The sequence below is a fragment of the Trichosurus vulpecula genome, chromosome 9, assembly GCF_011100635.1.
Source record: "Trichosurus vulpecula isolate mTriVul1 chromosome 9, mTriVul1.pri, whole genome shotgun sequence".
In the NCBI taxonomy this organism is placed as follows: domain Eukaryota; kingdom Metazoa; phylum Chordata; class Mammalia; order Diprotodontia; family Phalangeridae; genus Trichosurus; species Trichosurus vulpecula.
In genome coordinates this window covers 203,943,813-203,971,384 of record NC_050581.1, presented here as the reverse complement: position 1 = coordinate 203,971,384, position 27,572 = coordinate 203,943,813, and the positions used below count along the sequence as shown (strand labels likewise).

The 27,572-nt window shown below is 47.4% G+C and overlaps 1 protein-coding gene across 6 annotated transcripts in view; it reads left to right on the top strand.

Moving 5' to 3' along the window:
- Positions 1–27,572, top strand: part of CRHR2 (corticotropin releasing hormone receptor 2) — a gene marked incomplete at its 3' end in the record, with an annotated part of 93,596 nt that extends 66,024 nt beyond the window's left edge. For 3 of the 6 annotated variants that reach the window (XM_036738354.1, XM_036738356.1, XM_036738355.1), the window contains 8 exon segments: positions 1,459–1,565; positions 2,027–2,144; positions 3,668–3,821; positions 4,380–4,440; positions 9,982–10,054; positions 25,531–25,616; positions 26,463–26,598; positions 27,531–27,572. In XM_036738354.1, coding sequence (XP_036594249.1) covers positions 1,459–1,565; positions 2,027–2,144; positions 3,668–3,821; positions 4,380–4,440; positions 9,982–10,054; positions 25,531–25,616; positions 26,463–26,598; positions 27,531–27,572 — 777 coding nt within the window. 6 annotated transcript variants of the gene reach the window in all.

Genomic DNA, 27,572 nt, shown 5'->3' with positions numbered 1-27,572 from the left:
GGCCTTCTTCTGGGCAAAGGGTATTCAGTCATGTCCAGCACACAAGGAAATTCACTTCAGTATTTTATACAGACTCTTCCCTCCCATTTCTCACCACAGATAAAAAAAAAAGGGAAAGACTTGGAACTCTTTCCAGTAATTTAGTCCACCCTCACATAATATCCTTCAAGGCCAGAGATCTTTTACCACTGAAGTATAGTGTGGTAGGGAAAAGAGGAGACTTCAAAGCCAGAGCCCTGGATTCAAATCTCCCCTTGCTTCTTCCTCATGTCTGCCCCGCCCCCATCCCTCCCTTCCTCCCCAGCAGCCAGACGGTGAGCGGTCTCTTAACTTGGCTGTGCCTCAATCTCCTCATTCATTAAAGATGGATAATAATCCTGACACTCTGCATAGCTATTTCAAAGCACTCACTAAAGCCTTAGAGAAATATGGGTTATTTATTATCACGATTCCCTGCCTCGAAGGTTCCCAGAGAAAGCACTTTGTCAACCTCATGGTGCCATGGAGTCCTGTGCTGGTAAACATAGAACAACTGACAATCAACGAAACAATAAATCGAGCCCTGATTTGCATTTTCTGTTCTCCCTCCGGCCTTGTGACCTTGGCCAGGACATTGAACATCTCTGAGATCCTCAGCTTCCTCACCCATATGGGGGAGGAGGAGGCGCTGCACAAGACAATCTCAGAGGTTTCTTCCAGGTCTCAGTCTTGTGAGTCTCTATCGGTCAGCTGAGCGGTTATGGGCCTGAAGTATGGTCAGGGCAGGAGCTCTTTAAATGTCCCTGGACCATTCCAGTGAGTATTGAGTCAGGTACTTGGGGGACCAGGGGATGTTTCATTGAGAAGAGAGCACTTGAGCTAAGGCTTCAAGCTTAGGTAGGCAAGGATAGAGAGAGGGAGAAAGTATCCCAAGGGGTGAGAACAGTATAAACAAACCCAAGATGGCTGCAGGGCCAAGGACATTAGGAGAGACTTCTATCACTCAAAAGCCTTTCTCATCCATGATCTCACTATTTCATCACAGTACCTGTGAGATAGGCAGAGAGGGTAAACTGAGGCCCAGAGTAGTCAAGTAACTTCACCAAGGTGGCACAGCATATTAATGTCACAGCCTTGATTCAAGGTTTGGCCTCTGGCGCCCAGCCTAGTGACAGAAAACAAGGAAACTCTCCAATGTCCCCCCACCAGCAGGCTGCTCTGGGTCCAGAGGTTGGAGGGGTCCCTGCCTTGCATCAGAAAGACTCCAGAGGGAAACTGTTTGGGAGCCAGGCCTATGGCCCAGGCTCCTCACTGAGAGGGAACCTTGTGTCTGGGCCTGAGAGGGTCTCTGGGGAATTGGGAGCAGGGAAGGCAGCTTCCTCCCTGGCCCCTGCTTCCCCGAGGACCAGACCATCTCTCCTTCCCCAGTCTCTGCATCCATCTGTCTGTCTGTGTGTTTGTCTGTGTGTCTTCCCACAGAGGAAGTATGACGTGCACTACAAGATAGCACTCGTCGTCAACTACCTGGGTCACTGCGTGTCCATGGGGGCTCTCCTGGCTGCCTTCCTGCTCTTCCTTGGCCTGCAGTGAGTCACGGCTCCTCTCCTGCTCATGACAACCTTTGCTCTCAGGCTCTCTCTGTCTCCGACGGTCTCTACTCCTGCCATCTCTGTCCCTGTATTTCTCTGTGTCGAGCTGTCTCTGTCTCTTTCTCTAGCCTGTTCTGCCTTTCTGTCTGTCTTTGACTGTCTCTGTCTCTCTCTTTCTCAGCCTCTTTCTCCCTTTGTCCCTCCCCGCCCCCATGTCCCTTCTCTTCTGGCTCCTTCCCTCCTCTGACCTCTATTCTCCTCCCCTCCCTCTCCATTTCTCTCCGCTAGGCTTTTGATCCTGGAGGGAATAGGGAGCCACTGGAGTTTCCTCAGGGGCAGGGGAGGGGTGACGTGGCCAGACTTGGGCTTTAGGAAGATCCCTTTGGCGGCTCAGTGGAGGATGCACACACTGGGCTGTGATGAGCCCCCACCCTCACTGCCTTTGCCTCCCTGCACAGGAGCATTCGCTGCCTCCGGAATATCATTCACTGGAATCTCATCACGACTTTCATCCTCCGGAACATCCTCTGGTTCCTCCTGCAGCTGATCGACCACACGGTCCATGAGAACAACGAGGTACTGGGGTGGTGGCCAGCTTCCAAGAGTCTTGTGGGATGCAGTGAGAGAGGTTCAGCACAAAGGCCAGTGACCTTTGGTGGAAGCCAGTGAACTCAACTCTGATTCCTGGCCTAACTCTAGAACAGTATGCACGGGATGGCTTGGGAACATTTAGAAGGAGAAGCAGGGATATCAGTCCATGAAGTAGCCTAGATACTCTCTTCACGAGGTACAAACTAAGCCCAAACTTTGGCCACAGGTGGACCCCTAACCTGAGCCGGACAAAACCCTTCTCTGCCCCAGAAGATCAGTGTTCCCAGAAGGCACATGTGGCTTCTCTCGTGGCTTATCCCAGTCATAGAGATCTAGGGCTGAAGGGACCCCAGAGGGCATCTAGCTTGGCCCCCTCATTTCCCAGAAGAGGAAACTGGCCCCCAGATAGGTTAAGGTGCTTTGTCCAAAATCACATGGGCAGCGAGCATTGGAGATGGGGAGGAGCCCCAGCTGGACCCTGTTACTCTGCTGTTTTAGTATATGAAGAACAAAAAACGCAGCTTCTTATGTAAAACTGTGAATCCCTTGGAGTTTTGTTAAAGCATATATTAAAAATTGTGCCGATACTGCCCCGCTTGACTGTCCCCTCCTGAGTTTCCTTTTGTTCTCATCTGTGTATTTGGTTAATGTTTTATTGACACCTTTCTTTTCCTTCTTTTTGTATCATTATCACAGTCACACATGAAACACACACACACACTGCATCTCTCCCCTCCCCTCCAATCTGCATTGTCCCTTGTACCCTGATGGGCCACAGCCCCAAACAGAAGCCATCCCTCCCTGTCAGGAGGGAAGATGCTCTTCCTTGGACCCTTTGGAAGCCTGACTGGTCTTTGTGTTGATCATAATTCTTGGTGTTTACAGTATTGTTGTTATTGTAAGTTGTTGCCCTGGTTCTGCTCACTTCACTCTGCATCAGTTCATACAAGATAATCGATCGAGTGAGGTCCTGGAGGGGATGGGAGGGGAGGGGCTCCAAGGCATAGCTAAAGAGGTTACCCTTAACAAGAAGGAACATTTCCCTCTTAAAATGGGGAGGAGAACGTGGGAAGGCACTGAAAATTGTGGGGTGTGGAGGGCTGGATTTGAGGGTTGGAATTCCTACCACATAATCTCCATTTTAGTTAAGAAGGGCAGTCAAAGATCTACATTAAGTTTGGGGGGGGATGGTAAGGCAGGAGGCCCGGGCAGAGAAGAAAAAGGTTTGGAACACTTGCTGTATAACGTGAAATCGGGAATGAATCATTGTAGACCAGGATTGCTGAGATACAGGACTGAGACTGAGGTGATGAAGCAATTGACATGAATGAAAGTTGAGTCCTTGAAATCCAAGACATTTGTTAAGCACCTACTAAGGGTCAAGCACTGAAGGCCCAATGATGAAAGTGATATCTAAGGTCTCTTCCAGCTTGAAGATTCCATTAAGAGATAGCTCCAAGTATTCACTGCAGCCCCTCCACTGACCCTCTCTCCCCACCTTGTCTCAGGCTTGGTGTCGATGCATCACCACCATCTTCAACTACTTTGTGGTGACCAATTTCTTCTGGATGTTTGTTGAAGGCTGCTACCTACATACAGCTATTGTCATGACCTACTCTACAGACAAGTTGAGGAAGTGGGTCTTCCTGTTCATTGGATGGTGTAAGTTGTGGTTTTGCATTGTTGGGGGAGGGGAGTTGTCCTGGGCCACCCCCAAGGCTTAGGGGAAGGTTCTTTACCATCATCTTCTCTGTATTATGCAACTTACCTCAATCCAGGCCAAGAGCCCCAAGCTCAGGACATCTTTTCACTGGATAGTTCCACTTGATAATTTGTGCTGAGTTGGGGAGCAGAGGCAAGGACAATCTAAACACAAGACATATGCCCCCAAATCATGGATAATCCAAAAAATTCCTGCTTGGCTTGAGAATGCTACCAGAGGCCCCTACACATGCGCGCGCGTGTGCACACACACACACTCCAACACTGAAATATCTCCTCTCCCTCCATGCCCACTTGTGACCCCATTTTACTTCAAACCCATATTGGTCTGGAGTCTGACCAAATGGAAGAGAAAATTCAGGGGTATAGTCATGTGCCCCATTCATGGGGTGGCTCAGTGTAAAAGTGAAAGATGTGCTTGCCTGCTGTGATGGTATCTCCCCTAGTCATTCATCACATAGATGCCCATCATAGTCCTAATGCCTGTCTCTCTTTCAGTCATCCCCTGCCCCATCATCATCGCCTGGGCCATCGGCAAACTCTACTATGAAGACGAGCAGTGAGTGAAAATACTCATATTTGCGTGTGTGCATGTGTGCCTTGAGTCCTCTGCTATTTACCTGTGTGAACAGAGGGAAGCAGTAGGAGAGAAAGATCAAACACTCGTTAATCCGGACCTGATCTCTGCTTGGTTCTGGAAGGCAGAGTATTACATAGGATCATGGAGCTGGCATTAGTGGGGACCTTAGAGGCCGCACAGTCCAATCCCTTCATTTTACCAATGAGGAGGCCAAGGTACAAAAGGATGAAGATGCTGCTGGAGGTCTCAAAGGCAGTAAGCAGCTTCCTCCTCTAGGATTTCACTTATTGGCCTGCCTTGGCTGGGGGCCAGTGAGGCAGGACTGACACCCTTTTCTGACTCCATTTTTCAAACAGGTGCTAGAATGGCATTGTTCAGAGACTTTGCACTCGAATTATCAGGAGACAAGGCTGAGATGTGAAGCAAGGTCCTGCCTCTGTGGGATTTGGGGAAAATGTCCACAGATAATTCATATTGTAGCTAATTGGGAGCTAGCTGGAGAGACTCCTTTTATACATCACATATATTACGGGGGATAGGGTGTGGTTAAAATTGTTGGTGCCAGAACAAACCAAAGCCAGAACCAGAACCAAACCCAAACCTAATCCAGAAATAACAGCACCTGCTTTATAGGATCGTTGTGAAGATTGAATGAGGTAATGCGTAGTAAGTGCTTTGCAAACTTTAAAGAATTGTAGAAACATTAGCCATCATCAGCAATCAGAAATCTCGTGAATGAATGGCGGTGTGTCTGTGAGGAGTGGAATTTCTTTTGCACGTTAAGTCCACCTAATGTCATGGTCAGGGAGGTGCCCCTGAGGGGATGAAAAGAAAAGTTCCAGTACTTTTCTAGAGTTCTCCATGCCTTGTCATCAGCCCTGGTCATGAACTTAACTCCAGATGTGCTATGCCCACTCAAGTCACCAAAGGCACCAACAGGTTGAGTTCTTGGTCTTTGGCTCCAGGAGATGTCCAGTACATGGGGCATCACGGTGAGTCAGCAAGTCCTCCTTTCTGTAGTGAGGACCTATGACACTCCAGGATGGCCTGCAGTTGCATGGATACCACTTCCTTATGAGTTCCAGCTGGGCCCCAGGGGTGGCAATGTGTCCACATCCTCAGGCTCCAAATGTGCTGAAAGTGCATCTAGGACAGTGCTCATCATTCCAGGTACATGCATCCCCTACGTAGAGATGGAAAGTGACGGAAAGTAACAACACCTTCATTGGGACCTGACAACTTGATAATATCTGGGTCTCCCTAAAGTCAATTCAATTCTTTCAGCACATTAATACTACAGCAGGCAGCTTAGGGGCCTCTAGGCAGTGGTGGTAACTGCCTGTCTCCAGGGCAGCCCTCATGGTGAACCCAGTGAACCAATGAACCCAGTCAGTTTCTTGTATGGAAGTTACTGGGCTTGTCATCTACCATGGGTCCTGGTGGGGATGCTCTTCCCAAGGGCCTTCAAACTGTAAAATCACCAATGGAAATCCCCAAGACTTCTGTCTCCACAAAGGACCCCCTAGCAAGAAGCTGGAGCTGAAGAGTCCTTGTCTACACTCTTGAGTCTGAGATAGAGAAAGATAGAGCATTCATTAAGCACTTACTGTGTACTGAATCCTAAGCAAATCTCTGGAGATGCTAAAACAAGAAAACAAAGTGGCCCCTACACCAAGGAGCTTCCACTCTAATAGGGAAAGACAAAACTGAAAGGGGAGCTGGGAAACAGAGGAGAGGATGTGGCAGCCAGTGTGGAGATGGAGCAGGCTGACAAGTGAGCTGGAAGAGGAGAGGGACACCAAAATAGAACCAAAGACTCTAGTGCTCTCCCAATGGGGGATGCCCTGAAGCTTCATTTGTCCCAGCTGCTTTGGTTTGGAACTCTCTTGCCCCCACGTGTTTATTTCCTACACTCCAGAGCAGTCTGCCCCAGCCCCTCATCCTCCAAGTTACGGAGCTGCAGAGTAAGATCTATTCATCTGACCCAGTCTCCTTATCAATCAATCTCTCAATCAGCAAGCATTTATTAAGTTCTTCTATGCTGAGCATTGGTGACAATGCCAAAGAGAGCCTCCTGCCCTCAGGGAGCTTACTCTGTAATGGGGAGACAACACATACACATATGAGAACAGGTCTCCACCAGAACAAAACCTGCCATATTTGCCTACCCATGCCCTACTTTACATTCACTACCCAGGGATCCAGCCCACATGCTGGAGCCTTCCTTGTGTCCTCATGATGTCAGAAATGATCCCATGGAGCCCTTGCTCTTGTCACATGACCAGCCCATCTTCTTTGGGGATAAGATATTTCTGTGATGCCACTCACCCTTCCTTCCCTCCTTCCAGTTCTTTTAGCTAATTCTTTATCTATTCGGGCTCCTCCCCATTGGCCTTTGAAAACTCCTCAACCTAAATTCTTCTGAGACTCTGATATTCTGTGACTCACAGCCAAATAGCATCACTGGAAGAATATTGGTATTAAGAAAATGGGCCTTTGTTTCCAGGAGAGAGATCATTACAAGAACTTTATAATTTCCCAAAGGCCACCAAGCCTGCTCACCTCCTGCTATTCAGTTCTGGGCCCAGCCTGCCCATTTGCAGGGTTTATTCCGGGCATATTGGCTCAACTGGAGAATACACTGTCCCTGTCCATCCTGGGTTCATAAGCACTTATCAAGTACCTGCTAAGTGCCAGGTACAAGGGGTATGGAAACAAAAGTAGGAGCCTTCCTGGACCTCGAATTCTTCCACTGCCTTCATTCCTGATCACCATGACTTGGCCTCCCTTATGTGCAGGGCTTTCAAGTTCACAAGGTATTTTCAGATACATTTATCTCATCAGATCCTCAGGACAGCAGCTATGAGAAAGGCAGAGGAAGGAACATTATTCTAGCTTAACAAACAAGGAAACTGAGGCTCATAGAGGTTAAGTGACCTGCCCAAGGTCACACAGACAGTGGGTGGCAAATTCGGAACTCTTAGTGGTCCCGGGTTTCCTTCTCTGCCCACAAGTAACTCTGAAACCTTGGGAGGATGAAGTAGAGGACCTTCCCGAGACCCTCAGTCTTACCTGCCTAGATATCTACTTCTCTGAGCCAAACAGAGAGAAATTCTGCCCTTGGCCCAGGGTTTCTTTTTGGTTTTCCAACCCTAATCAGGATCATAGAATCATACTTGTAGAAGTGGAAGGGACCTCAGCTTCTTCATTTTACAGATAAGGAAACTGATGCCCATGAAGGCAAAAATGACCCAGCTGAGGTCATAAAGGTAGGAAAACCTTTGGTCAATGCTTCTTCACATGGAAGCACCATCCTTGTGGCTACAAGCTGTTGTGGTTGTCTGGATCTTCATCTGGCTCTTGGGATTGCTTGGATCTTTGGCCAGACAGACAGATCAGTCCCTTCATCCTGCAGAGGATGCCTCTAATGCAGCCCAAGATGGCATTAGCTTTTATGACAACCGAGTCACACACTGCTGTCTCCTATGGAGCTCAAAGAACTCTAAAACACCCCCAGATCTTTTTCACATGGTCTTTTGTACAACCTTGTCTCCCTCATCCTGTGCTTGAAGGGAGGTGATTTTTTATGTCAACCATAGGGTGGAGACATGATGTGGGCTAAGCGTCAAAAGCCCCTAGTTCAAGTCTTCATTCCCACTAACTAGTTATGTGATCATCGGCAAGTTCTTTCTGTCATCTGGGTCTGAGTTCTTTTTCAGTACAGTGATGAGGCTAGAGTATCTAGCTCATACTTCTACCATCCCTGACCTCCTATGACATCAACAGAGCCTTGATGGATTTGGCAGGAAGGAGCACTCATCCCATAGATGCCACCCATAGCCCACCCACCCCTTCTCCTCCACATAGTTCTTGTCCCAGTTTTCCCATAAAGCCTCCATAGAGCACCCTCCCAACATGGTGGAGGTCTTCCTCTGATTCTCTCAATATTTCAGAATTACACAAAAGCTCCAAACCTAATCAACAGAAGAGACTTGGGCAAACGTGTAATCCACACCATATGGAACACAAGGTTTCCCCTCCATGGCACACCTGGCAAATGGTCATCCAGCCTGTGCCCCAACAACAACAGCCACAAGCACAAACTCATAACGATGATAGCTACCATTTATATAGCCCTGCTTTCCAATTAGCTTGATATGCATCATCTGACTGGGAAATCTCCAGTGAAGGAGAGCGCACCACATCTTGGCAGCCCATTCCCTGTGAGACAGCATTCAGAGTTAGGAGGCTTTCCCAGGCAGCAAGCCTAAATCTCCCTCTTTGCCACTCCCCCCAACTCTTCTCATCCTTCAGTCTGAGGCCAAAGAAAACGAGTCTAATCTCTTCTCCAGAGGGCAGCCCTTCAAATATTTGGGAACAGTCTTTTCTTCTCCAGGCTGAATATTTCAGTTTCTTCAACTGATCACTCACAAGGTATGGACTTGAGGCCCTGTCCCCACCCTGGTCTTCCTCCTCATGGATGCCGGTATGTCACTAAAATGTCCTAAGCTGGAAGTGATCTCAGAGACCATCCAGTCCAGCACCTTCACTTTGCAGATGAGGAAAGTGAAGCTTAGTTAAGTGGCTTGCCAATGCCTCACAAGTAGTATAGAGCAGAGCTGAGATTTGAACCTGGCTCTTCTGACCTCACAGCCAACACTATTCCCAATGAATTATAATGCCTAGCTGACCATTATCACTAGACAATGTCAGGGAAGTAGTGTCATGATTGAAATTAAAGTAAACTGAGGCACAAAATTCACTTAATTTATTGGAAAGGCTAGCAATTATGAATACAATGGGTCTCTCAGCTCATCATCCAGCCAAAATACCGTGAGATTGGGCTTACTAGCCTTCATATAGTTTGGGGAAGTACAAGAGAACAAAGGGCAGGAAGCAGATGGAAAATAGTATGGTGGGCTACAAAGTCTGAAGTATCATTGGTGATGGAAAGCAATCCGATTGAATGGAAGTCTGGAGCTCAGGGCTAGCAACAGCCCCTCCCTTCCATCTTGTTACTATGGAAAGCTCATTGGTGGTGTCCACTTGCATGGCTTGTTAGTGTCACCTCGGTAACAGAGCAGACTTTCTTGAAAGACAACCAGCATGGCAGAAAGAATAGACCAGACTCCCTGGCATCCACCTTCATCTTGCAAGACTTGTTAGTGAGATATCAGATCTCCCCTAATTGTACATGGGCAATAAGATGTGGAGAGATATTTCTTTGGTGATGCATGAAACAACTTAGCTCAGAGAGGAAGGCAGAACTTCCAACCTTAACTCAGAGACAAAGAAGTGTGGCTTGGGCAGTTGCAGAGTACTCAACTACAGAAAGGAATTAAATGTAAAGTACCAAATCAAGATCTGATTTTCTCCATAGTCAAGGCTTGGGATTTGTGTTTGCACAGGATCCAACCTTGTCTTGAGCACAAATGGCAGCCAAGGAGAGCCTTGCTCTGGTCTGTGCTGATGGAAGCCTCCATCTGCAGGCACATTCATACATGACTCTTTTCTTTACAGATGCTGGTTTGGCAAAGAACCCGGGAACTATGTTGACTACATCTACCAAGGCCCAGTGATTCTGGTGCTCCTGGTAGGTCCTTAAGAAGAATATACTAAACATGAACGTCTAAGTGATGTCCCATGGTATCTGACATCTCAACAAAAGGGGGTGAGGAATCAGTGGAGAGAGCTTTCCACTCAGGTTAGGTTTTCCTAAGGGCTGAAATCATGGGCTCAGACATTGTGCTCCCTGACTTGGGTTCTGAGTGGGAGGCTGATCAATCAGTATGTCAAAGATATATTGAACCCCTCGAGGAGTGTGCTGAAGTAGATTATTAACCAGGCTGACTCTGTCTCTGTGTCTCCCCTCTACCCTCTCCCTCCTTCCCCCTCTCTTCATCTCTCCATCTCTCCCTGCCCCCAACTCTCTCTGTGTCTTTCTCTCTATGTCTCTCTCTCTCTATCTCCTCCAAGACACTCCACTAGAATTGTCTTTAGCTCACTTAACATTGGTCCATGAATCAGTGCTCTCTAGATCCTATAATCCAACCAGTTCCTTAATCACTAAATTGTCCTCTCTATATGTATCTTGTCCACAAGGATGCCATGATAGACTTCATCCAATGCTTTGCTAAAATCTATGTAAATTGTATTTATACTCATCTGCCAATCTAGTCCTCCCTGCTAAAAGTGAAACTGAGGTTTGTCTCGCTTGATTGTTCTTTGTGAACTCGTGCTCACAATTCCTTCATTGACACCATGTTCTAGTATTTTGCCGGAATTAGAGCTGAGCTCCTGACCTTGGGTTTGCTCAGGACATCTTCTCCTTTTTGAAACTTGAGATATTTGCCCACATCCAGGTCTTTTCTACCTCCGTGGTTCTCCAGAATTCCTCCAAGATCACTGACAGTGACTCAGAAATCCTCTCTGCTAGTTCTCTCCATGCCCTAGGATGTGGTTCATCTGGGCCAGGTGACTTGAAGAGTTTTAGGGCAGCCAGGTATTCTCTTACCGTCTCCTCACTGATCCTGGCCTCATTTCATAGAATCACAGGATGCCTTGGAGAGGGACCTCAGAGGTCAGGTCTTCTAGTCCAATCTGTACCTGAGCAGGTATCTCCACTGCAACATACCTGACACATCATCATCCAGCCTCAGTTTGAATACCTTCAATGACAGGGAGCTCACCATCTCCTAAACCATTCTGGGTTTGGCCAGCTCTCACACTGAGCCTAAAATGTGCTCTTCCCACTTTCCCTCTCCTCCTGTCTCTTAACTTCATCACCACTTTTGTTCTATGATTTCCCGTTTGAAAGTCATTGTTCTTCATTGAGAAAACAGAAGAAATAGTGCCTTTTTGCACCATCGCTGAATTTGGGACTGGAAGGAACCTGAGAAATCATCTCACCCAATTCCCTTTTAATATTGGAAGGAAAGCTGACACCCAGAGAGGTCAAACTAACTGCCAGGCATCACGCAGCTGAAAAGCGGCCCAACTGGGGTTGGATGCCAGTTATCCCACACCAAGGCTAATACTCATCCCACTGCTCCCTGCACTATGCCAAGCCCCAGGCCTGCACCTCAGCCCCAGGTGAGCTAAGCAGTGTTTATCTCCAAAGCTGATGCCAGCCCAGCACTTCCTGGGCTGTCAGGGCAGTCCCTGAAGCCATCTGGTCCCTCCTTTCTTCCTCGGACTCTCTTGTGATGGCCCTGCCAGACTTTCCCCAGAGAGCACCTCCTTTTGTTCTGGGCTCTCTTGCTTCCCTGTTGTCGTTCCCATCTGGCATTTGCCTCTTTGCCTCATGAATGTCCAGGCAATGCAGCCGCCTGCCTCCCCTCTCCATCTCATCATTACCATTTCATGTGCAAGGTTGATGGACTCAGTTAAGTTCAGAGCAGTGCCCCTCATCTCTGACTCTACCTCATCTGATTGGTAAGGCAGGCAGGAACTTCTCATGTTCTCTGCTCCCAGCAGAGAGAATCTTTGGATGGATGATGTTGGGCAAAGCATTCGACCTGTAAACCTCAGTCCTTGCATTTACAAAATGGCCGTGAAAATATCCATGCTACTGGCTTCAGTAGGTTGTTATGGTAAATGGGAGCCATTGCCCCCTGTCTGCTTGGAGTATCCTCCCCTCTTGCCCCACATAACTCTTACCCTTCTGCTTTTCCCTCCTGGAATCTACACACACTCACCTTCACCATACTCCTCCAAGGGTTGGGTGGCATCAGATGGATGGAACTAACAGGTAGTGGGGTGTGATGGAAGGGGAAGGCAGAGCTGCCCTCCAAAATAGCATTCAAAGTCCCACCATCCAAGCTCATTCATCTGCTATGATGTCTGTCCGCTAAGGTGACAATAGGCTAATGTGATAAACTCTTGCAGAATCATAGACATCAGGGTTATGAGACCATATATTCCTATTCACACCTGTCTCAGAAACCTCTATAAGAGCCCCAACAAGTGGCCATCCAACCTTTGCCTGAAGATGCCCAGCGATGGGGAACTTGGCACCTGGAAAGGCAGCCCATTGCACTTGAGTATGTTTCTAATTTTTAGACAGTTTTTCCTGACATCAAGTCTAAATTTGCCTTTATGGCTTTTGTCCCCTGGGGCCAAGCAAAACAAGTCTGTCCCCATGTCTACAAGGCAGTTCTTCAAACACATGAAGAGAATGTTCCTGTTCCTCCTCACCCATCCATCCCCACCCCAAGGCTTCTCTCTTCCAGACTAGCCATGTTCAGTTTCTTCAACCAATGATTTTCCAGCATGATCTCTAGGCTTGTCGCCATCTTTGTCACCCTCCAGCTGATCAATTTCCTATTAGCCATTTTTTTTCCAGTCCAAAGGCCATCTTTCTTGGTAGAGGAAACAGAAGGAATATCAGAATGAACTGGCTCTGTCTTCTTTCCATCATCAATTCTTACCATCCTGTCTTCTCAGAGCATCAGCCCTGTCCCTTCTTTGATCCTTTTACTTTTCCCAGTTTCTCTTAAATATGTCTTATTTGTTGTTCTCATTCTTCCTTTCCAGCCTCAGTCCATTCTGAGCAGTGGTACTTCCATGATTCTGACAGGTCATATTCATCCGCCACTACCTGTCACTGCTTTCACCTTCTGTTTTTAAAATCTAAGTAGGTTGATGAATGTCCTGTTTATACACATTGGTCTTAGTCACAACTTTCCTTATTCTTCCCTATCATAATCCTTTCTGTTCATGTCTGGAGAAATTAGTTCTTGAGAAAACTGGGACCAGCTTCCCTTGTAGAGCTTTAAGCCAGGGCATTCAATTCAACAAATATTTATTGAGCACCTACTATGTTCTAGATGCTAGGAATACAAAAGCAAACCAAAAAGACCCTGCCATTTCTCTAAATTCTTTGAATTCTGATCTTCCAAAGTCTAAAGTGCATTTTAGACTGTTCGTGGCTTGCTTCTCCTTTATTCTCACAGATTCTAAAATGGAATCATTTCTAACTCAACTCTGAGTTCCTCCTTATTGGTCAGAATCAGATCCAGAATAGCAGTTTCCATTAGAATCTCCTCCACCTTTTAAAACATGAAAATGTTGTTAAGCCAAACCAAGAATTTGTTAGACAGTCTGATTTTGGAAGAGAGAGAACTCTAACAAATAATGGAGAATTGAAGTCTTCCAAATCTGTCATCAGGGCTCTATGCCAGATTTATGTCTGTTTCCAGACATCTCATCTATTTACTCCTTCTGTTCAGATGGTCTCTAGTATGCCCCGATGACAATATTGCTTCTGTTTTTCCTTTTGCTAAGTCAATAAGTTAAGTGAACAAGTATTTATTAAGTACCTATTTTCTTAAGTACCAAGAATTGACTAAACAAGGCAGTTAGATGGCTCAATGGATAGAGCAGTGGACCTGGAGTCAGGAAGACTTATCTTCATGAATTCAAATCTGGCCTCAGATGCTTACTAACTTTGTGACCCTGGGCAAGCCACTTCACCCTGTTTGGCTCAGTTTCCTCATTGTAAAAATGAACTGGAGAAGGAAATGGCCAACTGCTTCAGTATCTCTGCCAAGAAGACCCCGTATGAGGTCATGAAGAGTCAGACATGATTGAAAATGACTCAACAACAACAACTCATTGAACACTGCGACTATAAAGAAAAGCACAAAACAAGTCCCTGTTTTTAAGAAGCTCATAGTCTAATGAAGGAGATGATGTGTAAATAACTATGTACAAACAAGACATGTACAGGGTAAGTTGAGGGTAACCACTGAGGGCAGGCACTAGCAATGAGGGAGAGCAGGAAAGGCATCTAACAGAGAGTGTGGGGCATTACACCTAGGTTGTGAGCCTGCGTAATTAGGAGGATAGTGGTACCCTCAACAAAAATAGGCAATAGACCAAATGGGGAAGAGAAGATAATCAGTTCAGTTTTAGATGTGTACAAGACATCAAGTTTGAGGTGTCTAATAGGCAGTTGCAGATACTATATTGAAGGTTAGGAGAGGGGTCAGAGCTTGATAAGTAGATCTGAGAGTCATTGGTAGAGAAATTACAATTGGAGCCACAGGAGCTAACGAAATCACCAGGTAAAATAGTAATAGAGGGAAAAGAAGAGGGTGTGACACATAGCGTTGGAGGTCACCCAGGGTTAGTTAGCATGACCCGACTGAAGACCTAGAAAAGGAGTCTGAGAAATGGTCAGACAGGTAGGAGGAGAATCAGGAGAGAACCATGCTACAAAAACCTAGACAGAAGAGCAGTATTCAGGAGAAGAGGGGGATGGACAGTATCAACAGCAGTAGAAAGGTCAAGAAGGATGAGGATTCAAAATGACCGTTGGATTTGGTAATTAATGATTGGAAAGTGTAGTTTCAGTTGAATGATGAGGTCAGAAGCCAGATTACAGAGTTAATAGAGTGAGAGGACAGGAAGTAAAGGAACCCATTATAGATGGCCTTCCCAAGGGGTTTAGCCAGGAAAGGCAGGAGAGCTACAAGACGATAGCTGGTGGAGATGGATGGACCAAGCTACCTTTACCCCAGCGCTCTTCACTATTTGCCTGATCCTGGTTCATGGATTTCCTCACATAAATATACATATATATATATATATATATATATATATATATATATATATATGTGTGTGTGTGTGTGTGTGTGTGTGTGTGTGTGTGTATGTATGTATGTATATATATACATACGTATATATATATACATATATATACGTATGTATGTATATGTATATGTGTGTGTGACGACACTAGTGACCTTCCTCATTTTTCTGTTCTGTTCCTTTAAGATAAATAATAGAGTCTATATGAGAGTCTTGAGTGGCCTCCCAAAAGCCTCAGTGACTCCTGTGTGTTCCAGTTTTCCTCCTTACATTAGACTCTTTTCTTTACCTTGCTTGTTACCCACACTTTGAGCATTTGCAAAAACGATGCCCGAGGGCCAGAGCTCACAGTATTGTAAAAACTGTAAGGAGCCAGTGTGATAATGGATCTAATGCATTCTGCAAACGTTAAAGGGCTCTATAAATGCCAGCCATTGGCATGATCCAAGCCAACTCCTTTCTTGGATGTTGACTACGTTGAAATTTTGTCCATCTTCGTGGTTGTCTGTCTTCCTACATTGTAGTTACTCATTATGGTATCATAGGTACTGGGTGACACAGTCAGTTTCTCCCTCCATCTTCCTTTTCCCTTTAAACCCCTTCTCCTTATATTCACCAGACTCCATGAAAATGTGTTTTAACAACTTCGTCAAGTGTCCAAGAAAGAAGCTGTATTTTGAGTCTTGATCCAGACATCAAAGTCCCATTCCCAGACACCATCTTCTTCACCAACAGCCCAAGTCTCTCCAAGCTCTTGTTTTTTTTATTTTCAGCAGCAGCAGGGATGACAACAGAACCTGTATGCTTACCCTTGCTGTTGTTTGCCAAAGTCATTGTCATCATGAGCAGCACTTTCCAGTTTCCCTCTGGTCCTATCATTTATCTGTGTGAATCACCTGAGGTGGACAGTGTCCCGTCTCAGGAGATACTCAGTAACCCCCTGATAGGTGATCTGGAAAGCAGCAGACCTCTCTTCTCCTAAAGCGAAGTCAATAAACTGCTAAGTTGGTGTCTTTCAGTGAGGAATCACCAGCTACCACTGCTTGCCTCTCCTTCTCCTCTTCCTTACTAGATGACCTTTCCTCAGCATGGCACCTGTGAAGATGTCTCAGTGGGCCAGTAGAATTCGAGCTTCTTGACTGCATGAACTGTTTGCCTTTGCATTTCCAACACCTAACACAAGACCTTGCATTGGGGAAGTGCTTCATGTAAGCTTGTTGACTTGAATGGTTCCTTGGAGCATAAGCAGCTTCTGCCTCAGGTGGTCCAGCTCTCTACCCCTCTATGGGAAGAGCCTCCAATCTGATACTTAGTTTCAGGGGTTTAGCTATCAGACTCCTTCACTTTCTCCTTTGTGCCATATTTTTTATTCTCCAACCTCCTGATATAGATCACAATGCCTCTCTCTTTCTTCAGACCCTCATCTTTTGATTTCTTATTGAAGTCCTTCCTTCTATTTTCAAGGAACACTTCAGTCTCTTTCATAATCTAGAGAGTGGGGGAGGGCTAAAGGGGGGAGGTTCACTGAGCCTATTCACTTTCTCCTCTTGGAGTGAGACCAGTCAGAACTTTGAATTATGGAGGGCCATCATTTGGCTGTGACAGAAATCCAACCAGGGCACACTCTATGCATATCACTGCACACCCCCTTCTATTCTCCATACTTGGTGGAAATAAGATGCACAACCCTCCCATAGTACTGTGCTGTTTGGTTTTTTGATTGGGCTAGGAAGGTTAGCTTCTGCATTCTTCCTCCCTTTCCAGGTACCAGATGCACTTCCCAAGTGCTGTCTGAAGACAGCAACCCTGCTTTTATCTGACCCAGGGGATTGCTTCTGGTGGTGGGAATGTCAGGCCATGGTGTAGCATGAAATACAGAGCTGGAAAGAATCTTAGGGATCATTTAGTTCAATCCTATCATTTTATTTATGAGGAAACTGAGGCACCAAGAAAGTCAGTCACCTGCCCAAGGTAATGTAGGTAGTGACAGAGTTGGAATCTGAACACACGTCCTGTGCCTCTAGCTCCAGTACACTCTCCTTTGCCCCCTGCTATGTCCATCAAGGAGGGAGGTGTTGGTGCCTCCACCTTGTGCAGTTCCTCCTCTGTCCATGCACACGGTGAGGCCTAATTGCTCAACAAAATGGTAGGATCAGGTGAAGGGGGTGGTATATGTGGCTGTGTGTGAGAAGGTGAGTCAGACAAACAGCTAACAAGAAGTGATTCAGTGTATTGAGAGCAAGGTGGAATCAGACAGGTAGCAGAGTCCTGATGCAGGAGAGATTCTATGGTGGTGGCAATGTTGATGCTGGTGACAGGTGAAGAGGATGGCCATAAGGACAGTGGTGACAGGGATGTGATGGTGACCATCAGAGTGAAGGGGATGGCCACAAGGACAGTGGTGACAGGGATGTGATGGTGACCATCAGAGTGAAGGGGACGGCCACAAGGACAGTAGTGACAGGGATGTGATGGTGACCATCAGAGTGAAGGGGATCACCATGGGGACAGTGGTGACAGGGATGTGATGGTGACCATCAGAGTGAAGGGGATGGCCACAAGGACAGTGGTGACAGGGATGTGATGGTGACCATCAGAGTGAAGGGGATCACCATGGGGACAGTGGTGACAGGGATGTGATGGTGACCATCAGAGTGAAGGGGACAGCTATGAGAACAGTGGTGACAGGGATGTGATGGTGACCATCAGAGTGAAGGGGACAGCCACAAGGACAGTGGTGACAGGGATGTGATGGTGACCATCAGAGTGAAGGGGATCACCATGGGGACAGTGGTGACAGGGATGTGATGGTGACCATCAGAGTGAAGGGGACAGCCACAAGGACAGTGGTGACAGGGATGTGATGGTGACCATCAGAGTGAAGGGGATCACCATGGGGACAGTGGTGACAGGGATGTGATGGTGACCATCAGAGTGAAGGGGACAGCTACGAGGACAGTGGTGACAGGGATGTGATGGTGACCATCAGAGTGAAGAGGACAGCTACGAGGACAGTGGTGACAGGGATGTGATGGTGACCATCAGAGTGAAGGGGACAGCTACGAGGACAGTGGTGACAGGGATGTGATGGTGACCATCAGAGTGAAGGGGATCACCATGGGGACAGTGGTGACAGGGATGTGATGGTGACCATCAGAGTGAAGGGGATCACCATGGGGACAGTGGTGACAGGGATGTGATGGTGACCATCAGAGTGAAGGGGATGGCCACAAGGACAGTGGTGACAGGGATGTGATGGTGACCATCAGAGTGAAGGGGACAGCCACGAGGACAGTGGTGACAGGGATGTGATGGTGACCATCAGAGTGAAGGGGACAGCCACGAGGACTGTAGGGACAAGGGTAAAGATCATGGAGATTTAGATCGCCCACATCATAATATTGATTAATGAACATTTTGATGCGTTGTAATGATGAGGATGGTAATGGTGGTGATGGGCGTGGGAGTGAGGTGATTAAGAGGGTAATGGGGCTGGGGGCGAAGATGGAAATAATGGCCATAGGGGCAGTAAGAGGGATGTTGGGGCGATGATGATGATGATGGTGATGAAGAAGGTAATGGAGATGGGAATGAGAAAAGGATGACAGAGATGGGGAGCTATTGCAATGATGAGGATGAAGGGGGTTGGAAGAAAGGAAACAATATTTTAAAGTGCCTACTGTGTGCCAGGCCCTGTAAAGTGTTGACCTCATTAATTCCCCCAACAAGCCTTCAAGGTAAGGGCCATTATAGCCCCCATTTTACAGATGAGCAAAGTGAGGCAATCAGAGGGTAAGTGACTTGCCCAGGGTCACCCAGTATATGTCGAAGGCTGGGTTTAAATTCAGGTCTTCCTAACTCTCAGCCCTGCACTTTACCCACTATACCACCTAGCTTCCAGAATGGGATGGCGGTGACTGGGATATGATGGGGATGATGGCTGTGAAGGCAATCCAGGGGAAAAATTGTTCGTTTTAGTTCTACTTTTGTGTAAACTACTCTAGCCTAGGAAGGGTAGCTTGGGGGCATCAGGGAAATGGTCCCCAAGGAAGGAGGAAAGGGTTTCCCCACCCAACAGGTGTGGCAAACATTGGCCATCAGAAATCTCCTGACTTGCATTCTGGTTCCAGCTTTGTCACTTACTGTCAGGGGCTAGGCCCTTTCTGTGCCTCAGTTTCCCCTTCTGAAAATGAGATTAAAGGAAATGACCTCTGCAGTCTCTTCCACCTTTCAAAGTCTCTCATCTGCAAACAAGAGCAGAAGTAACAGCAGCCGGCAGATAAGGAGGGGTTCAAAACTGCTTGGCTGCCGTGACAGGCCTGAGCCCCTCATCCCTTCCTTCCCGAGGCTGGACCAGGTCCCAAGTGCCCACAGTGTGCCCTCCTCCCCCTTCCCCACTGGAGGAGCTGATGCCAGAATGAGGCGATAATGAGCAGATTCTGCCCGCCGCCGCTTCCCACGATTTGCCCAACGCATTCACATCAGAAACATAATTGCTGCTATGTGGTTAATTCACACGGGAGCTTTAATTAAGGTAGAGTTTAAGTAAAAGCCGCATTTTGCCAAATGAATACATTATGTAGACTATCCCCCAAATTACCCCAAAAAGCCCTGTAAGCAATCGGCATTGACGTCATCCTTATTTCTGGCTCTGTAATTTCAAGGCTCTCACAGATACCAATTTTCTTAAAGAGTCATGTCTCTTCACAGGGGCTTTGAGAATGGCCCGCATCTAGATGGAGCCACGCCAACACCCACGGAGGGGGTGCTTGGTACATGAGTCACGTGGCCACCCCAGGAACACATAGCGCCTTCCTCCCTTGCTTTTCCTCACCTCCCACTTCATGACTTTTAAACAAACTACCTTGGAATCAGTATTAACAGAATTCAGAGCTGGAAGAGCCCCCAGAGGCCAAACAGTCCCATGAGTACACTGCATAGGGATACAGGAATTCTCTAATTTCCCCAAGAAATGATCATCCCACCTCTCCATGGAGATCTCTAATGGGGAGGCACACCTGCCACCTCTCAGGACACCCCAACCCTCTCTGGGACCACCCAAAACATGAGGAAGCTTCCTGACATCGAGCATAACTTTCACCTGTTACTCCTAGTTCTGCTCTTTGGAGGAGAGAAGGAAGCAAGCATTTGCGAAGCTCCTCCCATCTGCCAAGCACAGAGCTAAGTTCTGTACAACCATTATCTCATGTGATTCTCATAACAACCCCAGGGGGTAGCAACTATTACTATCCCCATTTTACAAGTAAAGGAACTGAGACAGAGGGTAAGTGACTTTCCCAGGGTCACCTGTGACCAAATTTGAACTTAGATCTTCTTGACTCCAAGTCCAGAACTCTGTGCCCTGTGGCACCCCCTAGTGGAGCCAGGCTACTCCTTCCATATAACAACCTTTCTAACACTTGGAGACATGTGTCATGTTCTTCCTAAGTTTTCCCTTTTCCTGCCTCAGTTCCTTCACCTGGAATCCCATGCTTCTGCATCCCCAGCCCCAGTCCCTTCTTCTCCAAGCTGAACATCCCCTGTGCCATCCATCAGTCCCCATAAGACATGACTTGGAGGACCATCACCCTCCTGGATGTCCTCTAGGTACAATCCAGCTTACAAACTCTTTCACTAAACTGTGGTGCCCAGAATGGGACAAAGTATTTCAGAAGAGGCTTGATCAGGGCTGAGGCTGAGAGGATGTCTCCTTGCTAGTCTTGAAAGCCATGCCCCTTGGATGCAGCTTTGGTTCTTGTTAGCTCTTTTGGCTGCCTGGTCACACTGCTGGCTCACACTGAGCTAAAAGCTCCCCGTGTGGCTTGGAAGTCCCCAAAACACATTCTTCTCTACACCCTGAGGAATCCCTTGTTTTGCAGATGAGAAAATTGCTGATGTTTCTCCCCAGGAACAGATGAGAGCTCCCATGCTTTGGCCCAGGTTGTCCAGCTAGCAAGGGCTGTAGCCAGGACCCAGAGTATTTGGGCTTTTGGACTCCAGGTGCCCTTTCTGCTTCCTCAAGATGCCAACACCCAGTCCAGTGAATTCATAGAGGATGGGATGGCCACTCATGCATAGCACTGGTGGAGCCTGGATGCTCACTGTGTGTGCTGGCACATCTAGGCACCTTGGGCCACTGGAACAAGAATTATATTTATTGATTCCAAGTGGCTGTAATATGTCCATAGACTCACAGGGTGCTGTGACCACAGGCTCCTGGGAACTCTGAATTAGCTGATTTGAATTGAGATCAAAGAAGAGAAGCTCAGGCTGGGGTGGGGGAGGAATGATCATAATGAGCATCTGAAAGCAGAAGTATTTCTGGACCCTCATTTAAGAAATAAGAGTGACTGGCTTTGAGCCAGAGATGGAGTGCATTTACAAGGGCTGGAGTCCTCTGAATGTGATCAAGAGGGTTTTCAACTGAAAATGAAGGGGGAGGAAGAAAATGTCCATACTGATGTGCCAGGCTCTGGTGTACTGAGAGCAGCAGGTGTAATCAAAGGGACAAAACTATTCTAGATGACCAGTAACTGGCAGGAGACCAAAATCCAAGAAGAGAGCCAGACAGAAAGCCTACAGATTTGTGGTTTGCTCAAATGCAAAGAGGACAGGGACTCAGCACAGTGAACTAGAGATCTGAATGCAAGGATGCAAATCTAGGCTCTTAGATATCATTGAGACTTATTCATGGTTGGAAAGGTATGATTTTATTCCAAAGAAATTCAAAAGACATTTGGGGAAGGGGAAGTAGCATTGCACATTAAGTAAGAACATAAATGCACGTGGAGCAATCCAGGCACCCGAGTGGAGAGAGAGGGGGGAGACTGACCAAATAGTCAATGGAGCAAATGGGACATTGTTGTGGATGAATACTACAGACCACTTGGTTCTAAAGAAGAAAATAGGCAAGGATGGTGGTCAATAGATCCCAAGACTGGTGTGGAGGGCACTGTGTCCCAGGCACGGACAACCTCAATTTTCCCAGCATCTCCTGGGTACTCTCTCTCTCTCTCCCCAGAGCACAGTCACTTCACTTTTTATAAAATGATTTATTTGGTGTTTGTGCTTTGACACTGTCACATCCCAATGGCCACAGCACCCTCCATCCTGGACCCGGCAGAGGTCATAGTCTCTTCCTAGTCACAGCCACTCCGCTTGAAGCCGCGGATCCTTCCTCCCATTGGGGATCCTTGTCACCCGCCCCCACCCTGGTAGACCATCGGCTCCTTGAGCTCAGAAACTATCGAGCTTTCGCCTTCATATCCAAGCACCTGGAAATTGCTCTTGAACACAATAGACTTGTCTGAACTGAATTATTTGAAGGAGAAAGAACAAAGAGTCAGAAAGGTCAGAACCAATGGGCAGTAAAGTGCATCACTCTCCTCCCTCCAAGTGTCACATTGGCCCCTGAGATGGTCCTCCCCCCATCACCACATCACCTTCCACCTCTGTGCCTTTGTAAACTGCCTCCCCACCCCCACCCCATGGCTGGACGCTGCCTCCCTTGTCAGGAGGGAACAAGAGCCACTGCTGGCCTCTGACTTAGAGGTGCCCTTGGCAGTGAGCTCTCCATGCTCCTGAGGCATTCCTTCTTGGGCTTTCAGTCATTCAGCAAGTGCTTATTAAGTTCCTACTATGTGTTTGGGATACAAAACACAGTGCCTGCTCTTGAGGAGCTCCCAGTCTGATGGGGGAGACAACCCACAAGCAACTGTATAAAAAGATGAGACAGAGAGAGAACAGTCCACCCCAGAGGCAAGGCACTAGCAGCTGGCAGGTAGGGAAGAGGGGACAGAAAGGCTTCAGCCCAGAGCACTTTTCCATCCCTGAAGTTTGAGTTTCTGGGAAGGCTTGAGAGTTTGGGTTAGAGCCTCCCAGGAGGTCTCCTAGACCACTGCAGGGGGATGGGAGACATTAGAGAGAGTAGAGGGGCTGCTGTCATCCCTGTACCATCTGCAAATTGCACACCAGCCCTCCTTGTCCATGATCCTCTCATACTGTACATGCTGGGTACCAGTCAAGTAGTGAGATCCCCACACACTTGTTAACTTACAGACATGTGTATTGAGTGGAGATTGTATGATGTCAGCGATCTCAAAGCTGGCTGTTTTTTTCATCCCCACTGAGAGAACTTTAAGGTGGTTTGAAGAGGAAACCCAGGAGGGCCAATCATCAGGAGGCTCAGGCAAGGATTTTCAGGGGAGATGACCACACAACTGAGCTTTGAAGAAAACTAGGGATTCTGAAAGGTGGAGGTAAAGAGGAAAGGCATTCCAGGCAGGACCATGGCAGCAGCCTATGAAAAGGGGGAGAGAGAAATGCTCGGTTCAAAAAGAGACTAGTGGTTCCATTTGGTTGGAACCATGCCATGCGGAACAAGCCTGGAAAGCTAGGTTCCAGCCAAGTTGTGAAATGTTATAAATTTCATGCCAAGAAGTTTCTATCTTATGCTAGAGGCAAGCAATAGGGAGCCAGTGAAGACTCGAGCTGAAACATTACAGAGTTAGGCTTGTGCTTCAGAAATACCATTTTGGCAGTCTTTGGTAGGGGAAGAATTGGAGAGGGGAGAACCAGAAGCAGAGGGGGAAATTAGAAGGTTGTTGCAAAGTCTTAGTGAGACTCATTAGGGCCTGGGCCATGGTGGGAGTGGAGGCAAAGGGACAAACCCTGGAGATGAGTTGGAGGAAGGATTGTTGGCATTTGTCAGCTGATTGGATTGTAAAAGAACTTACCAACTACCAGCCTAGGTCAGAGCATCAAGGATGGCTGAGGAATCTGTGTTCCCAGAGGTGGTGAGAGTCTTGATAGTGCATCTGTCTGTGATCAGTGCAGTCTCTCTGGGTCTCATCTGTCTGTGTGGCTCCAGGAGTCCATAGATAGGAGGCAAAGGAAGGTACCTTTGAATGGGCTTTCTTTCCATATCTTTGGTTATTCCAGGGGGTCATGGTCCATACTGGAGGATGGAAAGGGTTGAGAAAATTATGATTAAAAATTTATTTCCTTCCCCTCCTGCTCCCCCCTCACGCTAAGAATTCCTGCCCACATCATCCTGGGTCAAAGCTCTCCCTAAATGAGCTGACCTTCTCATTTGGGCCCAAGCTACAACACCAGGTGCTGCTTTCTTAAATGTTAAGCTGATTCTCCAGGAAAGGGAGAGAGAGAGAAAGAGACACTCAACTCTAAATGCCATCTGAGAAGGTCACAGTGACTGTAAGGTCCTTTGTTAAAAGACCAGGTTAGGCCTGGACTGTGTTTGTGTTCAGATCTGACTCTTTGGTACCTGGCTTGGAGCCAGCAGCTGAAATAGTCATTCTTCCAGGAGTGGCTCCAAGAGTCCTTTCCCTATGGAGGGTCTGGAGAAAGTTCTAAGAGGGCTGAAGGGTGGAGAAAAGGTTGAGGAGGCAGAGAGAGGCTAGGAGCATCAAGAAGTAGTCAGAGAACAGTAATCAACAAACATTTTAGGTGACAGGCACTGAGAACAGGACAAGATGGCAGCCAAGCAGAAGGTAATAGTTAATAATCCTTATGGAGACCCTTAGAATTCTCCCCCTTGCATGCCCACCCCTGAAAAGGTACCTCAAATTCAAGATAATCTGTGGGTTCCCATCCACTCAAACCACAGCCCATGGGCCCCTACCAGTATTTTACTAGTCAGCCGGAGGATACAATTAATTCAAACTAAAGACATTTAAAGAAATAGCATACTGAGAAAAGTAGCAATAAAACATTCCCCCACAATTCTTTCTGTCTCTCTCTCTGACTGTGTGTTTCTGCATCTTAGTTTCTGTGGGTCTCTGTCTCTCTGTCTCTGTCTTTCTGTCTCTGTCTCTCTCTGTCTCTCTCTCTCTCTCTCTCTCTCTCTCTCCTCTCTCTCATCTCTCTCTCTCTCTCTCTGTGTGTGTGTGTGTGTGTGTGTGTGTGTCCCCCCACCTCAGAGCCTTAGCTACAGTTCTCAGCTAAGATACTAATTAATGGGACTCTGTCCTCTTTACCTTAGCACATAGAGCCAAAGCTTCAGCTCTTTTGCTAAGAAAAGCATGCATTTAATATAGTCACTGGACTAGGAAAAAATTCTAAGCTGCTTTCTCTCCATAATTAAGAAAGTCCATCCACTCCAAGAGACTTAGTCATACACAGATTTTCTCATCATAAGGACAGGGAAGTCTTCCTGCTTCTTGGGGTAATCAGGGAGGGCTTCATGGGACAGGTGACATTTGAGCTGTGCCTTGAGAGAGGAATGAAAGTGTCCTGCCAAAGGGCAGAGGCCAGAGGAGGAGCAGAGAAGATGGAGGAGGGAGGGAAAGAGGGAGAGAGAGACACAGAGACAAAGATACAGAAAGACAGAGAAAGAAAGAGAGAGAGAGAGAGAGAGAGAGAGAGAGAGCTGTGGAGTTCAACACATTGTTGCTTGTGCAGGAACTGTCTCCCAGCTCATCCCAGGGTCACTGCTAGTCTCTGTCTATCTCCCCCCAGATCAATTTTGTTTTCCTGTTCAACATTGTTAGAATTTTGATGACGAAGCTTCGAGCATCTACCACTTCAGAGACGATGCAATACAGGTAAGCAGCCACCCTGTGGGCAGCCAGTACTCCTGACTCTATTCATCTGTCCCCTGCCCTGTTGCCAAGTAGTGATGGCTGATCTGAAGCCACTGACAGAGGGGGAAAGTGATCTGCCAGCGTTGAAGAAGAGGAGACTCCTTCTCAGTCACCTGATCTTTGTCAGGGAGTTATTTCTCATGGCTAACTTGAATCTCACACTAGAGCTTGTGTTCACTCAGTTCTTGGTGGAAATAGAGCTATGAAATAGGAAGAAGGGGGCTAGACTGGAGGTAAATGACTTTTGGTCCAGATGATGTGACCTTGTGCCATTAACTGAACTTATTTGTGACTCATCTCCTAATTCTGTACAAGGACAATAACAATGCCTACACTGCCTACCTACCCAACAAATGAGAAAAAATGGCCTTGGCAAACCTGCCAAAGTGTCCACTTGGACCAAGGAGGTTCACATGTGCTTTGCTCCATCCCTTCCTTTCCTTTTTCCCTCAGTTTGTGACATGGTGCCCCACCCTTTGCCAGGGCTGCTCCTCATTCTGACCCTCCCCCATGGCTGCTCAGTGCCCGCCCTCATTCACTTCCTCTCTTTTGTGTTTAAGAATCCCTTGTTCCAAGGGGGCAGATATGGTCAATCAAATGAGTCACAGAGTGATTTTCTGTGACCATTCCTTCTCCCCTGGGGCTCTCCTGGCCCCTAGATCTCCCTGCTGTTGAATTGCTGCTTGATCCAGGGGGCCTGCACACTCCTCAGCTTGGTAGCTTCACCTCCTCATCAGGGAGGAGAAGTGCCCACAGCGCCCCTGCCCCAATGACCTTTGGCCTCTCTCCTCTCCTCTCCCCACCTAGGAAGGCAGTAAAGGCAACTCTGGTCCTCTTGCCCCTCCTGGGCATCACCTACATGCTCTTTTTCGTCAACCCGGGTGATGACGATGTGTCCCAGATTGTGTTCATTTACTTCAATTCCTTCCTGCAGTCCTTCCAGGTCAGAGTCTTGGCATCTGGGGGCAGGAGGGAACGGAAGAGGGTTGGGGCACTTGTACTTTCACATACATGCCCACTGGGTGCCTATTCAGAGGAGGTGCCAGCATGGGGGTGGATATCTGTGTGAATAGGTGTTATTGAAGGTTGCTATAAAAAGGAATCTGAGACCCCATTTGTGATAGCAGGGAGTCAGAGGTGAAGTTCAGACTGTTAGGGCAGGAGAAAACTGGCCTGAGATTGACTGTTGACATGAGAGAGAAGGTAATCTGTGGAGAGATGACCAAGAGCTGACTGTGTGCTTCATCCAGCCTATGGATGTGTGAACTGAACCTGCACACAGCCATATATGTGCATATGCATACACACGTGGACTGATGCCCACTCAGGTGCTATTGCCCAGGCACACTGTAGACATGCACAGTACAGACTTACACGCATATGCAAGTTCAGCACCAAAGATATACATGAGCAGATGCCCACAGACACACATACCTGCCCACAAGTACCCACATGTGGACACAAACTGACCCCTCACCCCAGTAAAGATGGACCCTCTCCTTAATCCCCACCTCAGAATGACTCCCTAGCCCTAGCCAATCCTAGCACAGGGAATGGGCCTAAGCCTGGGGTAATATAATAGTAAGTTCTCCGTATGAATGGAACTACCTCAGGGGACTGAGCTCAGTACCTTGGACAGCACCCCACCAGCGTCTGCAGATGCTATGGATGCTACTTTTCCTTCCCCACTGTTCGCCTTGAACTATGGTCTGGTGGACTTGCATTGTCTAGTCTGTGGGGAGCCAGGCAAAGTCATTAAAAAGGTGTCGCCCTCCTCCCTTCCCATAATCCCTTTCTGCCCCTTGGTTCGGAGGAGGGTCTGGCAGATGGTTGCCTAGGAATGTGGCACTGATGGGCTCCCACCTTCCTCACCAGGGCTTCTTCGTTTCTGTGTTCTACTGCTTCCTGAATGGAGAG